Below are 16,325 nucleotides of genomic sequence, written 5' to 3'. Positions count from 1 at the left end.
GCTTTGAACTCCGCCGTACCCCACACTGCGGGGCGCGCCTCGGAGAAGTCCCAGGTGACAGCCTGGCCATCCAGGACGCGGGGCTGACATTCCTCTCCGGGGCTGCCACACCTACAGAGGCGAGCAGCCCGGGCGCCCTTTGTGCTGCCACACATTCCTCCCTAGTTTACGAGTTCCCCGTCCGGGGCTCAGCCCCGCGGTCCGCGGCCGGGGAGCAGCGTCCCCACGCGCGCTGCGGCCGCAGGGCAGTGCCGGGCAGGTGGAGGGCAGGCGGCCCTCCCTCCGAATCCCCCGCTGGCCCCTCCCTGCAGCGCCGTGTCCAACATGAGTAAGATGACAAGTATCTGTGCTGCCCTCCTCCCCCGCGCTCCACCCCGGGCCCGCAGTGCCGGCCCGGCTGGGGGGACCCGTGTGCGGGACAATGCGGCGCGGGCGGGGAGGGGAGGGGCGGGCTCTGCGCCGGGGCAGGGCCGGCCGGAGCCGCGCGGACCCCGCGAGCGGTGCCCTCGGGGCTGGGCCGGTGCCCGCGGGTGCCGCCGGTGCCGGGGCTCGGCCGGTGGCCGGTGCCGTCCCCGCTGCCCCCGACGCGGCCGTTGCCAGGCGGCGGCGGCCTCGCCCCCGGGCGGCCCATGTGCGAGGCGGCGGCCGAGGCGGCGCTTCCCCTCCCGCCATTAGCATAACACAGAGGGAAGGAGGAGAGAAAGAGGAAAAATTACAATAAAAAAAATAAAAGAAAGAAAGGGGAGGGGGAGCTCTTTTTCCCGCATGAGCTGCGGCGGGGCCGCGCCCGAGCACGGCGGAGGGGAGGGAGCGATGCCGCAGGAGGCGGCCGAGGGCCGGCAGACAAAGAGACCCTCCCGGCAGGGCAGCGCGGACCGAGAAGCGGAGCGGCTCGGGCGGAGGCTTCCCAGCCCGGCCACCGCCCTCCCATGCCCCGGGGCGGGGGCACTCACCAGCCGAGCCGGACGAGGACCCTCTTCTGCGGGGGGCGGCCGTGGGCTCGGGCTTGGGCGGCTGGGGCTGCGCGGGCCGAGCGGGGGCCGCGGGCTGCTCCTGCGCGGGGGACGGCGTGGTGGCGGAGGAGGAGGAGGACGACACGGCTCCCCGGGGGCTCCAGTCGGGCTGCGGCGGCTCCGGAGCGGCGGGGCGGGGCGGCTCGGCGGGGTCGCCGAGGTCCAGCAGCTGCGGCGGCCGCTCCTGCGGGGCTGCGGTGGGAGCCGCCACGGGCTTCCTCTCCATCACCTCCAGCTGCTCGTCGAAGTCTTCGTCCTCGTCTTCCTCTTCCTCCTCTTCTTCCTCCTCCTTCTCGTCGTCGAGCACAAACTGGTAGTTAAACTGTGGCTGCTGCGGCCGGGCTGGCCCGGAGGAGGAGGAGACCAGGGGCGACTGGTCCAGCTCGTCCATGGTGCCTGGAGCAGGCGGAACAATGAGCAGTGCCGGCGGGGGAGGCGCGGGCTGCGCTGCCGCCGCGGCTGCGGGACCCGCACTCCGCCCTGTGAGTCACCGCAGGGCGCGGCCGCCCCGCCCCGCGCGCTGAGTGACAGCCGCGCCGGCCAATGGGAGCGGCGGAGGCGGCGGCGCGGCCAATGGGGAGCGGCGCCGGGCGCGGCTCATGAATATGCATGACGGGTGGAGCGGCCGCACGAGTCGGTAAAGTTCGGTGCGGGCGGGGCGGGGCGGGGCGGCGCGGCCAGGAGGGTCCCGCACCCACGGAGAGTCCAGTCCCCTGCAGGGTCCCGCCGCCCCCGGCACTGCTGCGGGATGCTCCGCCGTGGTCTGCCAGCGGCAGTGGCACTGTCTGTGTTCTGTTGATGTTGAACAGCGGCCAGAAGCCCTCGGCGCTTTCCCGAGACGGAAGGGGACGTCTGGGCTGCGGCACGGAGGGTGCGGGGCACCGACCCACCCGCACCCGGGTTCTCTCACCATGGACATGACCGAAGGATCCCGAGGCATCGCGGGTGTCTCCGCACTGCGGGGCCGGGGGAGGCGCCGTCCCGATCCTGATCCCGCTCCTTCTCCTCGGGCATCGCGCCCATCACCGTGGGCAGGAACATGCCCTGGGGTACAAGCGGAGCCAGTCAGCGCCTTCCTCCGAGGGGAATGGGAGTTTAACCAAAACATGATGCAAAAGCCTTCCCATGTCTGAAAAAAACCACGGAGCAGACACTGTCAGAAGAGCAAAGTTGTTTAACCACCCGTGTCAGTGCAAGGCAGCCCCTTGAGCAGATCCCATCGGTTCTAAAGTCTGCATTTAAATTGTGCAGCTTCTGCAGGAAACAATGGAAATGAAAGGAAAGAGGACGGGGGAAAGGAAGGCATGGAAGAGAAAGAAAAGAAAAAATGAAAGAGGAGGAAAGGAAAGAAGAAAGGCAAGAGGAAAGGAGAAAGGAAAAAGGAATGGAGAGAGGAGAGAGAGAGAAGAGCGCTTGGCGCCTGCCTCTGTGTCAGACTCTGGTGCGGTCTCCAACTTTCTGCTCAGACATGGAACATTGGCCAAAGCCCTCAGGGTAACACTTAATTTAACTAAAATAGCGTCTATTTGGATGCAATTTCCACCCACACAGCTGCCACAATAAGACCAAAAGGCCCTATAATGCTATATTTAACACTACTCCAACATTATTACGAGTTTTTAACGCACAGATGATTTATTCTCCCACACATGCCTGTATAAGGGGATTGGTACATGGAAACACCCGGAGCAAGCAGCTGCATGTTCAGTGAGACACGGCAAGGTGAGGAAAAGCAGCAGCTCTCCTGTCACTTCCCTTCTGCCCTGTAGGATGCACTGGATGCAGACACGGGTGTGTGGATGGACGGGAAAGGTCTCTGCCATGAAACTGGGGACAATCTTCAGCTTCACTCACTGTCTTAGAAACGGGGCAGCAACACACGGATGGAGGGGCTGCCCCAGCACTGAGCCCTCTCCTGTCCGAAAACGTATCACATTCTTTGCCTGGACTGTCTGGACCCAAGTACTTGTGGCTGGTTTTGTACTGGAAAGGCCATTCTAAAATATCTCATTTTCTAAATAACTACAGACCTCCGTCTACTTCCACCTTTGCTAAATAACTAGAGTCCTCTCACCACTTTTCCCTTTAATTTAAATTGTTCTTTGAGTTTTCATTTCTAAGAATACACTTTATCCAGCCCTTGCTTTCCTAGGGCATGGCTGGAGAAGCTGGGCTGTCACCCTTTCCCTTGCTGCTCCAACAGCCTTTCCCTGCACCCAATCCTGTCTCAGTTCAGGCACAGGAAATTCCAGATGAGAGTTTTCTTTTTCCAGGAATGTAGAAACCCATCAATATTCCCTATCTCTACCAGAAATTACTAGAAGGAATGTACAAAGTATCTTTATAAACACAGTGACGGCAACACTGTTATCCCCAGGGAGACAAGCGTTTCCCAGCAGGTGAATAAGCACTTGGCAACCTCTGAGATCTTCAGCCTCCATTCTTTGCCCCTCGGATTTTGCATGTCCTGTTGATAAATTATCTGTGCATATTCTCAAGTCAGCCCTTTTTACAGTGATATAAGGGACGTTACAGCAGCAGCAGGATGGATATACAGCAAACACAAATATTTTGATTTAAAAAAAGTCTTTATATTTCACCAGCCAATCTATTTTTCAAAATTCCATTAAAATCTACGCTAAGGCACCAAGGTACTTTTAAAAATTTGTAAAATTCTGAGCATTGACAGAGCACTGAAACTAATTTTAACTTATCTAACTAGGGGGATTTATGGTCATCTACAAGTAGGAAAACTCTATATATAATTTGGCTGATTTTATCAGAACACTTGGAAGAGTATCTATCATCAATTAAGGACAAATGAAAGGGGTTTTATTTAGAGACAGGAAGTGACTAAAGGTCTTGGAGAGAAACAGGAAGGGAGTTCCAGATTCCCTGAACAAGCCAAATTAACAAGTAAGAGGAAAACACAGCTCTCCAATACTGACACCACACTGCAAACCCCCTTTCTTTTAGCTCTTTGGAACTAAAAAAAAAAATAATAAAGAAGCTCTTTCACAATTCTGATATGAAGATTGTCAACAAGGAGTATTTTGCAGATATTCAGCAATTTAATTTACAAACTTGGTTTCCAAGAGCTGTCCTGCCACAGCAAAGTTAGGAAGAAAAGCATTCCTCGGGTGTTTCGGAGTTTCCACACCAGTGCTGCCAAGAGCTCTGGGGATTTTTTTTGGCTGGAACTTTTTCTGTCCACTTTGACCTTCTGACTGATCTCACAGAGAAGTAATATGATATCACAGCATATCATAGACTAGGACAATAATTGTGATGGGCCAAATGCAGTATCATCACTTCACAGCAGGATCCAGCACAAAAAACCTGTATTTAGGCTCAGATAGCAATTTTAAAGGCTGGGTTTAAAACTGTGAGTGTGGCTGGATTTCTGTCCCTGCTTTGAAGCTCAAAGGACAATCCCCCAGGTTTCAAGCACCATGTCTTTATCTCTGGAAGGATAAAACTCTGCAAATCTCTGGTTTCAGGTTCTGCCTGTGCTGCAGAGCCCAGGGTATTGAGCACATTTGCCTCACAGGTTTGTCTTTGCTTGAACACCTGCTGGGGCTCAGCAGTGGGATATTGAGACAAAATCACTGCTTGGGGTACTAATACAAATGCAGCATATGGATGGGAAAGGTAAAACAACAGAATTAAGGGATTGCCATCTCTTGGTGGTAGCTGAGCCAGGTTGGCTTTGTCAGAATCTTAAAAGATGACACACAGTTGATTTTATGCCTTTCTGACCCCCCCACCCCAAGCAGTGGGGCCCTTCCACACCCACAGAGGACTCTGTTTACACTGACAGAGATGCAACAACCTCAACCATTCACTGCAGCACTTCCATGTTCCTGGATACCTTCCCATCTACACACCGACCCCAGCAAAGTGCTTTGCCCTCTGCCCAGTCAGAGGGGAGGGTTGGGCACTCTGAGGGACCATGCAGACAATCAGAGAAGTCCTGAAGTGAAAATGAAGACTAAAGACACACTCTCATTATTACAGTGGTGCAATGTATTAAACAACACAACTGACTCAGGGCTGTCCATTCACACATTAATAACAGTGCGCTAGGAAAACAAGCCCATGGAAATGTGGCAGAATGATGCACACTGAACAACTGTACACATCACTTTCTAAATGCATCAGGTCACTGTGGAAAATTTAAACACACAAGAATGTGAAATCTTTCCCATTTCTAAGGAATTAGAATGAATGGTGAGCATTTTTCTAATTCCCAGGACATAGGTGATTCCCCACCTTAGGTTTCATGTTGCTGCTCTTCAGCCCCTCACCATTTTGAGAAGGACAATTAAACCACTCACCAGTCTGGCCATAACTTCTCACTCCTGGGGAACACAAGGCCCACCATTTCATTGGACATAGACACAAAAAATCCATTCTCCATTAACACTTCTTACAAACTCTCCAGGTTGTATCAACTACTGTTTCTCATTCATGTTCTCCCTTCCTACTTTTCATTTTATATCAATATCAAGTTTAGATCTTGGCATTACTAAATCTATACCCATGGCCATGTCTGATTTCAAGCTTTTGGGGTTTTTGTATGGATTTATTGTAGTTCTGTTCTGTGAATATCCCCCACTGCAATTAAAAGCAATGTTTGTGGTCTGTGTGCCTGGGGGTTCCATGGAAGGAAGAAAGTCCATTAATGCTCAGTAACTGTGGAGTCTTCCTGACTGACAAATTTGTCCTGTTCAGTTGCCAGGGAGTGAATAAAGGAGGATCTACTCATTACACCACAAATCAGAGCATGGACAGAGCAGTTGTGCAATTAAATTGTGTAGGTGACTCAACTTACACCTCCAACAGCAAGAATGAACTACGAAATGATGGTATTTTACCTACATTATTTTAAATCTTAGGGATTTATAACAGTTACAATAACTTGGAATTTAAACTGGCTTCCATTTTAAAAGGAAAAGTGCATCTAGTTTAAATTAGAAATAAATTTTTGCTCTTTTCAGCAGTGATATTGACCCACTTAGGAAAGAAACAGCCTGGTAACCAACACTCAGGATCATTCCCTTGGCTGCCAGATGTGCCTGAGGAGCAAACCCTTGGAAGGTGGCCACGTTACCATCCCTGTGGACAAGGGTGGTGGCTTCAGTGCTGGACACTGGAACACACAGGCAGGGTGTGCCCAGGGAGCTGTTGTGCCCACTGGAGCTGCCCCACCGTTGGGAGGCCCCAGCTGCCACTCCCCAGCACTCTGGGAACCAGGGAGCTTGGGGGGTGCCCATCCCTTTGGGGAGCTTGGGAGGTGCCCATTCCTTTGGGGAACTTGGGGGGTGCCCTTTCCTTTGGGGAACTTGGGGGGTGCCCTTTCCTTTGGGGAACTTGGGAGGTGCCCTTTCCTTTGGGGAACTTGGGGTGTGCCCATTCCTTTGGGGAGCTTGGGGAGTGCCCATTCCTTTGAGGAGCTTGGGAGGTGCCCATTCCTTTGGGGAAATTGGGGGGGTTCCCTTTCCTTTGGGGAACTTGGGGGGTGCCCATTCCTTTGGGGAACTTGGGGGGTGCCCATTCCTTTGGGGAACTTGGGGGGTGCCCATTCCTTTGGAGAACTTGGGGGGTGCCCATTCCTTTGGAGAACTTGGGGGTGCCCATTCCTTTGGGGAACTTGGGGGGTGCCCTTTCCTTTGGGGAGCTTGAGGGGTGCCCTTTCCTTTGGGGAACTTGGGGGGGTGCCTTTTCCTTTGGGAGCCAGCAAGAGGTTTCTAAAGCCTGTCTGTCATTTACCCAGATGGCAAAAGCAAAAGGGAGGATGAGAGGTGTGAGAACAACTGAAGCTATTCCAGGACAGAGATGCAAACAATGTAAGACCTGGAGCTATAGGAAACCTGAATTTGCTTGTTTTGCAGGTTTTGGAACTAGTTTCTGACTGCTGTAGATCGGGGTGTGTTTTAGGTGAGTCATGCCAGTGGAAGTCTGAAGACTACCTGGGTGCAGCCACAGCTTTGGCAGCGGAAAAAAGGAAGATAAATCCCATAGGATGAATTCTCTCAGGTACATGCTGTGAAAAGAAGCAGAAAGGAAAGGGAAAGAGCTTGACAAAACAGCACACTAAAAAGAAGTTACATGGGGCTACTTTATTCCCCAAAGAAAATCAAAGTTCTTCAGACTTCTAGGGCATAATGTTTGGCAGGTGTCACTTATTCTAAACTACTTTCAGTGCATTTTTTTAGTGCAAATATAGTTTTTACTCTTCTTATTGTAACTCATAAAAAAACTAGCATATTTCAGTAAAAACTAACTACTTGAATACCAGGCAAGTCCGCTCAAATTACTACTTCAGTACAGGCTGTTAGGTGAGATTCACTGGGTTTATTCCATCAGGTGAGAAACAGGTTGCTAAAAAGTGCAAGTTTTAATATATGAGCCTGGAAATAACCAGAACTTGACTATACCCTGGGTAGAAATGCGTGAGTAAATTGAGAAAACCCAATCAGTTTGGCTTTAGAGTTAGTTAGTTATTTATTTGTTTCACATCCAATGTTACCCACATGAAGTTTCAAAAATAAAATCAGAATTTAGAACTAGCAGTCTTTAAGAGTTATTCAAGTAAACTCATTCAACAGAGTTGCTGTAAATGACTGTTGCTTATGAGAATGGTTTGGGTTGGAAGGGACCATCAAGACCACCCAGTTCCAACCCTTCTGTCATGGCCAACCTTGCACTAGAGCAGGTTGCTCCACTTCTTTTTTCCCCTTAAAATCCATTTCTGTGGCTGCTCCAGAAGGCTGAACTTGGAAAAGTAACTTCTGTATCCCACTAGGGAATAAGAGGCAAGACAGCTGGGGGCAGAGACCTCCAGAACAGAAAGATCAGCACTGGCAACTGGCACAACCTCAAACTATTCCCTTCAGCTCCCTCAGACTAAAACAGCCCAGGACTGGGGAATTCTTCCTTCTCCATATGGCATCCATTTAACTGCAACCAAATAAAGATAAACACATTATTATTCCTAAAAATAGAGCAGGAGATCATCGCTCATATTTTTCAGAAATAGCAAGTGCTATTTGAACTGCTTTGACAATGGAATCAGGTGCCCCCATATAAATACACAGTATATGATCCATTCGTTCCATTTTAGACCATTTCCTGGCAACTGGATAGTATTTAAACTTTTATTGCATTCCTACCAATATGTAACTTTTAAACACATTGTCTTAGAGTTTTTTCTTCCTGTATGCTTAGAAATTTCAGTTCAAATTATGGCTATTCTAAGTATTACAGCAGTGTGGGACATATTTGTATGGATGGCTAAATACACATCTGAAATGTCAACCAAAAAGTGAGTGTCCAAAGGTGTGCCTGGCTGTGTGACATGAACTGGGCTCCCTGTGCCACACACCCTGCCATGTCCCGCAGTCAGTCCCTCCCACACACGGCTCCCAGGGCCCAGCACAACAGGTGCATGGACAATGTGCTGCGTGGGGGTGTTTTGGAAAACTGAGGCAACAACAGAGCAAAGGGGCCAGTGGAAAAACAGCAGTCAGCTTGTCACCTGCCATTGCTGGGGAGCTGTTTGCTCCTGCAGAGGTTTGGGTTTGGAAAGACACATCCAGAGCAAGCAAGGGAAGATGGATGTGTGTTGGAAAAGTAGTAAACAGATGAACTTCAGTGAGCTGGGAGCACCATGCCACAGCAGTAAATTTGCATCAGGCCTGTGTGCTCTGTGAGAGGCAGTGCCAGGCACCCCTGGGAGCTCCCCTGGGCTGGAAGCTCCCCAGGCAAAGCCCCTCACTCTCTGCCGTGCCTCAGGAGCCCCTGCCATCCGGGGGGCTGTCAATCCCTCCTGGCTCCAGGGCCCTGCTGGGATCTCCCCCAAGCAGATTCCCCGCCTCGGCAGCCAGAGCTCTCAGGGCAGCTGTGGGCACCCACCCTGGCAATCCTCATTCCCATGGAGGGAATGGCACAACGCACAGAACGGGTTCGTTTCCATGTCTCTGTGTCGTGTCAGCACAGGATGGTTGGCTGGAAACCCTGTGCCAGTTTGGCAGCGGAGGTGTGTGGGAGAGGAGTGTGCAGGGTTTGTAGCCATGGCACCTGGGGCAACATCACAGGGTTTGGCACGATAGGCGGGTCTGGGTTTGGCAATCCCTGGAAAGGGAACCCACGGGATTGCTGCAAGAATAATGGTGGGTACCTGTGTGGGTTCTGGGGCCGCCAGCAAGGGCTGGGTGGGAAGGGACTGAAGTGGCAATGAGAAGAGTGGGAAGGGCACAAGGCTGTGCTGAGAGCTGGGCAGCCCCGGGAGCAGAGCACAAGCCAAGCACTGTCCAGCAGCGGCAGCTGGAAAGAGAGAGAACAGGCACAACAAAATGGAAACTGTGTCCCTGAGCTTTGGAACAAGCGGCCAGATGTGAAAGGGAGAAAAGAGTGAAAGGAATCATGAGCCCAATGCACAGAAATCATAACAGAGAAAGACAAAAAGGAAAGGGCAAGAAATCCCCTCTTCTAGCCCAAGAATAGATGAGACAGAGAAACAGTGAAAAATGTAATTTCAGGTTACCTTGTTGCACTGAATATATTAACAGTTTGATTCAGTTCTGTTATTTGAAAGGAAGGCAGAAGAAAGGAAAGGGCATAAAGTCCTCCTTACAAGCAGAAAACCAGATGAGGCAGAAAATAAGACAAAAATTTCTAATTTCAACCTCTCTTGCTGCACTGAATATCTATAGTTTGGCTCAGTTCTGTTATTTTAGATATACAGTTAAGCCTGTATTTTCTCTACTCTTCCTTCTCATTCCAAACTCATTTCTGTGGAGCAGTTTTTCTCTCAGGGACCTGCATCTAAATGTTACTGCAATAAAAGGCAGTTATTTGTGGATATCTGAGGGCAAGAGAACTAAAATCTGGAGCAAGATAAATCAAGAGACAGTTGTTACAGTGCTTTTAGTATGACCAGGATCAACTCTACAGTCTCCTCTTCCACTCTGTTGTTCCAGTTGTATAAAGATATCAGAATAGGAAGGTGCCACCCTAACTTAGACAGTGTTCTGGAACAGCCATGCATTTGTTTATTGAATAATAACAATTTTGAGACTCTGAATTTATGAGTATCACTCAGATTAAACTCCTTGTAGACTAAGAATTCACCCTCAGTTGACTATTAAGCAAAAAACCCACCCACAGCTAAAAGCTGAAAAGGCATTTGAATACATAATAATAGTAATAAGCAAACCCATTACTATGATTAAGCCTTTAATGTGATTAATGCATTTTGGAAGGATTACACCTAAAACCTAGAAAGCACAATGGAGCTGGGGAGAAAAAGCAAAAGGTGTTCAGCCTTGGAAATGAGATGCAGCTGTTTAGCTCATCATTTCTTCAGCTGGAGGGAGCGTGACTCCAGTACAGCAGAAAAGGGCTCTGCAAAGTCTAAAAAAATCCAGAAAAGGATTGAAAGGAATTGTTGATAATAACCTTTTTTCTAGAACTGTGTACTAGGTTTCATGCAAAATACATTTTTAAAGCTATCTGGCTTTGCTGGAAACTGTGTCTCTGAACACAAGTGGATGTTGCCACTCCCTGTATTTTTCAGAAACCAATGGAACGGGATGTGCCCACAAACAATCTCTAACTGCACCCATTTTCCTGTGCCTGCAGATCTAATCTCTGTACCCGATTCCAAGCTGCAGGGTCTCCTGGATAAAATCTACACATTTCTGAGAAGAAGCAGTTCAGAAATTGCTATTCTAGTTCCCACCATCCCACCAGAACTGAAATAGCATCAATTAAAATTGTCATTGACCTCTCACAGAGCACTGATATAAGGGCCATTCTCCCTCTGTCCCAGCTGCTTTTTATACAACGGGGTGTTTGATTTCCTCTGAACACTTGAGAGAAAGATTAAACTGTTCAATGTTTCCAATTAAAAACAGTTTGTGTTCTACAGTGGGTTTAACTACTTCATTAAATCACTCATTATGTGTCTCCTCACCACACTATTTTCAGTTCTTTCCTTCAGTCTCTAAATTTTTTTCACTTATGGATCTAATAAAAACATCAGGAAGCTGAAGTTTCATTCATATGCCAAGTATCACAAAGATGTAATTAAAAATCATTACCAGGATTCCATCTGGCACTTCTGTGCTGTCAGAGCACCTGACTGCTCTGCAAGAGTGCTAAGAAGTCTGCAAATCAGTGCAGGCTGAGCAGAGAAAATGCCTGTGTTCCTCAGATCTCCCCACACTCACGGTTCCTTTTGCAGCACTCACCCAGGGAATGGGGCCCAGAGCACAGGGAGTGCAGTGCCTCCCCTCTCCCTCTGGGAATACTGCCAGGGCACCTCCTTGCCTGTCTGGGACGCCTGAGAGCAGCCTGATGCCAGCCCTGCGTGCTGCTGTGTGTGCCTGCAGAATGGGCACACTCAGCTGGTGCCCAGGGCCCTTGGCAGCAGCTCTGCTGGCAGCAGCAGGGCGAGCACACACCTCCCCAGTGGCTCAGTGCCCCTGCTTGCCAGCCACAGTCAATACTGGCCTCAGGGGGCTTCCTCTTGACCTTGACAGTCTTGGAGAGTCCCCATGAGTGCCTCCTCCGAGGCAGTGAGCCCCTCACCTTCCCAGTTCCAACCTCTGGCTCACCTGGGCCCTCCCTGTCCCACAGCAGGTACCACACGTGCTCAGGTAATGGGAAACTCAGCTGCACCCACTGGCTTTCTCCTGCAGAAATGTCCAACCTGCTGTGATCATCCACTCACAGACAGATTGCAGTCTACAATTTTTGCCCCTTAAATCCAGGTTTGCTGTGCAAAGTTATACAGGTCCTTAATTTTTATGTAAATGCTGTATCTGGTTGTTATACACTAAAACACAATCTGGAGTTGTCACTCTCAGTCACCCCTCCCCTAATCAAACTACACTGAGCTTTAAGAAGCAGGTGACAAACAGACACTAATCCTGGTGGCAATTCACAGTACTGGGTGAAAAGATTGAAAACAGTCACATCTCTTTTGAGATTCTAAGCACTAAACTGAAAAGACCGTTTAAGCAATAGGCTATAAGCATGTTTACTAAAATAAGAACATTTCTTCTTTCCTAATCCTGCAAAAATGGTTTTCACAGATAAAACTGTTCAGGTTCGTTTTGCAGCCACTGTTTGCAGAGAAGCAATGGCTGTGTGTGAATGGAGGGCACAGCCCGTGTGTTCACACTGGGCACTGCCACAGCCTGCGATGCAGAGGGCTCATTGCTGAGCACTCCAAGCCACGGGAAAGCCGATACCGGCCTCTTTTTACTGAAAGTTTGGCTCAGCTCCAACCTTCCCGCAGCTTAGGGAGGAGTTAAACTACTTGTCAACAAAGAAAACAAAGTTACTCAGCCACTTCACTTTTCTGGGATCATTTTCCTTGAGATCTGTTCCCCAGTCTTATTCCATGTGCCAGAGTTTTCTGTGCCAGTCCCAGGGTCACATAAAGAGGGTGGGATCCACTCACCCACGGTACCTTTGCTGCTGCAGGTACTCTGTAATTGCTACAACTCAATCTTTTTATGGTAGTAAAAGGAGGTGTGGTTTGGTTCCTGCCTCTCAGAGGGGCTGGAGGAGTTTTCACAACACTAAATCAACACTGCTTTTATTTTAGCAACAAGAGCTGTTCAAGTGATGGCATTTAAGGAATGAGGTCACATATTCAAGCTGTTTAGATACAACAGTGTTTGGAGATGTCAGTCAGGCTGGAAAGTAGATAAAAAGTGCATCAGCTGATCAGCCAGACATTTCTAGTGCAGGGCAGGCACAGAAAGATGCTTCTGAAGCCTTCACACTGTAGAACAGGCAGGAAACACAAATTACAACCCCTGGAGCCCATCTCTCAATGCCTGTACCTCGTGGCTCAACAGGAAAAATGAGGGTTCTGCCAGAGTCAGTGGATTTTCTCTATTAGCAAAGACTTCAGTACAAAAGATGCTGCAGCAGGAAATCCTACAAAACCAAACACATTTCTTTACTGTTTGGGAGAAACTTACTCAGCAGTGCAAAGTACTAATCTGGCTCTGGAACTCCATCCAGATATATTTAGTAGCATGGAAAATTTGGCTGAAGGTTTCTGGCCAATGGCAGAATATATTTGAGTGTTCCCCTGGACCTACAGAAAGAACAAACTCTACTCCCCTAAATATCCCCTTATGTAAAAAAATTGGGTCAGTGGTTGCCATGGTCTGAAATTGGCTGGTATGGCTGTAACCTCAGCAGAAATTTGCTTCACCACAACTAGACTTAAAGGTGATCCTCTGTAAGAAGATCAACAAATGGTAGAGAGGCAAGTGGTTCAAACCTGATTTACCACCAGCAACTCAACTGAAATCCACAGGGGTCTAAACACAGAGACCAGATTTTATTTGACCCACAACACTGGGCCAAATTTCTTTTCAAAAGTAGTTACAAAAATCGTCTCACTTCTCCTGAACACAATGGAGCATGACAAGTCAAATACGTGACAATTTCATGTGAAAAATTCAAAATTTGTCTCCCAATATTTTTCACTGCTGTAAATTTTGTCTCAATGGTGAGATGTCCTTTCTCAAAACACATTTCAGAAAGAGTATTTGCCACTTCAGCTGTTACAAATATATTTCTGGTATATGTTTAAATTGTAATTTCTGTTCCAGCAGAGCCAAAATTAGGTATAATAATCACTTGCATGAGGAATTTACACTGACCAAAGCTCCACATTGGAAATATTTACATGCAGAGTTGGATAAGAGTATTCCCATAAATAAACTAACTCCTGTGTATAAATGCTGCAGACCCAGCCACAAAGATGCCAGCACCCAGCACAAACCACTGCAATTGTCTTTAATAGGTACAGGATCAACCAGGCTGTCAGGCAGTGATCTGTATTCAAGTTTTATGGAACAGTTCCTGCCAGATAAACATACTCTGACTTCTAAAAGGCAGAATTATTTCCAGGCCTCACTCATCTACCAGATTCTTACATTAGGCTTTAGTAATTTACATCATTACAGACATATCAACATTGGGCCCTTACACTGGCAAATATTTCCATAAATCTTATTTTCAGGTTTCTAGCTCCCCCTAAATTGTATTTTACTGTTTGTGTACTGAAGCAACAAGATTGCAACAGCAATAAAAAATATTTATGGCACATTTGGATTTCCATTGCTTCATGTTTACACAGAAGCCAAAATACTCAGCAAGTCTCACCTGCACACGTGTATTCTACTCAAGGAAGTCAGTCTGTGTTGCTCAACAGCAACAGTGAGGTGCATAAAGAGTGGGCTCCAACCAGGCCCTGGATTGCAGGAAGGAACCTGAGAACCTGCTGGAACACCTGCTCCCATTATCCTGTGCTGTCCCAAGGCAGGGGAGAATCAGCCCCAGTGGCACCAGGAATCCCAGAATTATTAAACACAACTTCAGACTTTTCCAAATGTGATCTTGGCAACTACTGGTAATGTTGAGGAGGAGCAGGAGGAGGGTGGCCCAACCCTCTGGTACACACTTGATCCACAGCAGACATGCAAATGCACAACATAATCCTGTTGAAGTGTAACAAAAACAAGTAGCAAGTTAAGCAGATAATTACTTCACTGACTTCTGACCAAAAAGATTAACAGTTTGGTAACTACCCCTTTTCCCCTGTAGCCCAGACGGCAACCCCCAGGACTGTGAGATACTCAGCACTTGTCCCCAGAGAGAAGGGAGAATGGTGGAATGTCCAGCTGTAGGAAAAATCAGTGACAGTTCTGCCATGGGAAGTGAAAGTACCGAAGGGAGCAGCCACTGGGTAAACTGAGACAGCTGGAACTGAGTTTCTGTTTGAAAAAGAATATTTTCACTGCCCTGATTACAATTATTCTTGTTCAGTTCCACACCTATCCATCATTCTTTTCTTTCTCTTCCTCGACCAACAGTAGACAGAGATAATTTCTGTCCTTTCCTTGTTCCAAAATTAAATAAAAACTGCCTAAAAAAGACTGGTTTTTCTTTCAGGAACTTTCATCTCGCCCTTTGGACTTAAATTGGAATTTTTTTGACCAAAACCCTCTCATGTGTAGGGCAGAACAAACACCTCAATAACCTCCCAGATAAATGAAACCCATCTCAAGTTGTCCATTAAGCAATTTACAGCCAAGATAATTTGCTTCTGTAGTAACCAATTAGTGGGGTACTGAGAGCACTTTACCACTTCATTATTTCATGTTATCAAAATGGGGGTGATTCACCACATCCCAGTATTTCATTTTATGGCTGCACAAACGTTGTCACAGTCATTCTGCACATGTGAGTCACAAAATCTGCCCTTGTTTCTTACAGTGCAGCTCAAACAGGCAGGAATGACTGAGCCCACTGCAGTTATTTCCCAGATACACCAGCAATTACAGTGTTCCTAATTCTTTGTTAATGGAAGGTGCATTACAATTGTGCTACACTCTGGACTTACTTTGGCCAGGTCCTCAGCTACCACAAACCAGCAGAAGTCAATTATGTTAATTAACCTGTGTAATTTAGGACACTGACTGGCACTGCCTTCTAGATGTGTCCATGTTTTTTAGGCTTGCCCTTGTTTCTTGTGGAGAAGGAGAATTACCAAGTGTTAGGTGCAAACAGAGCACAGGCCAGCAGAGCAAGCCTGGAGCAGCCCCTTCTAAAATCATACACCCAAATCCAACAGTTTTTTAAAAACAACTGCTGACCTCACTTCGACACTCTGCCTTCATTCCCTTCATCCACATAATCTTCCTCTTTTCCTCTATAGTTATTTTCATCTTTCTATGCTTTCTTCCTTCAAACCCCCTCTAATCTTTAATTGTTTTTAAACAAAAACGTTTTTTGGGGGGGAAAGAGTGATAAAATTCACTACTGGATTGTAAAGGGGACACACAGCCTTGAGGTGACAGCAGATTGTCCCCCAGCCTCAGTCTCCAGATTGACCCAAGCCCTCAGGGAATCTTTCCCCTGTGTCCCACAGTCATTAAATCTCCATGGCTTGACTTCCCCACGTTACAGACACACACGAGACACTCTAAACTGTGACAGGCTTTGCTGTTCTTTCTGGCTTACCCTCAGAACATTAAATGCACCATTTATCTCCATGTGTTCCCAAGTCCATTCATTGTTTATTTTAAGCCTGGATTTCTTGCTCAGAGCCAAGAGAGATGATAATGAGAAGCCCTCCAGCTCAGTGCAGTGTGCACAGACCCCAGGGTATCACTCAGCTCTAAGGAACATGCCATGGGAACCTCTCTCAAATATTTCACTCAGCCAAAATCTGTAGCTTAAACTGTCTATACATTTGCCCTTCTGTGAAATAGG

General features: G+C 48.1%; 1 protein-coding gene across 4 annotated transcripts in view; it reads right to left on the bottom strand.

Moving 5' to 3' along the window:
• Positions 1–1,511, bottom strand: part of RTN4 (reticulon 4) — a 40,777-nt gene extending 39,266 nt beyond the window's left edge. For 2 of the 4 annotated variants that reach the window (XM_071582252.1, XM_071582246.1), the window contains exon 1: positions 954–1,511. In XM_071582252.1, the coding sequence (XP_071438353.1) occupies positions 954–1,404 (451 nt within the window). In that variant the 5' untranslated portion in view covers positions 1,405–1,511. The remainder of the gene's footprint in view (positions 1–953) is intronic. The other 2 variants (XM_071582247.1, XM_071582248.1) reach the window with 2 other exon arrangements.
• Positions 1,512–16,325: the final 14,814 nt, after the last annotated feature.

The sequence above is a fragment of the Pithys albifrons genome, chromosome 2, assembly GCF_047495875.1.
Source record: "Pithys albifrons albifrons isolate INPA30051 chromosome 2, PitAlb_v1, whole genome shotgun sequence".
Classification (NCBI taxonomy): Eukaryota; Metazoa; Chordata; class Aves; order Passeriformes; family Thamnophilidae; genus Pithys; species Pithys albifrons.
Note: the sequence above shows the minus strand (reverse complement) of the source record. Positions and strands in the feature narration are given on the sequence as shown.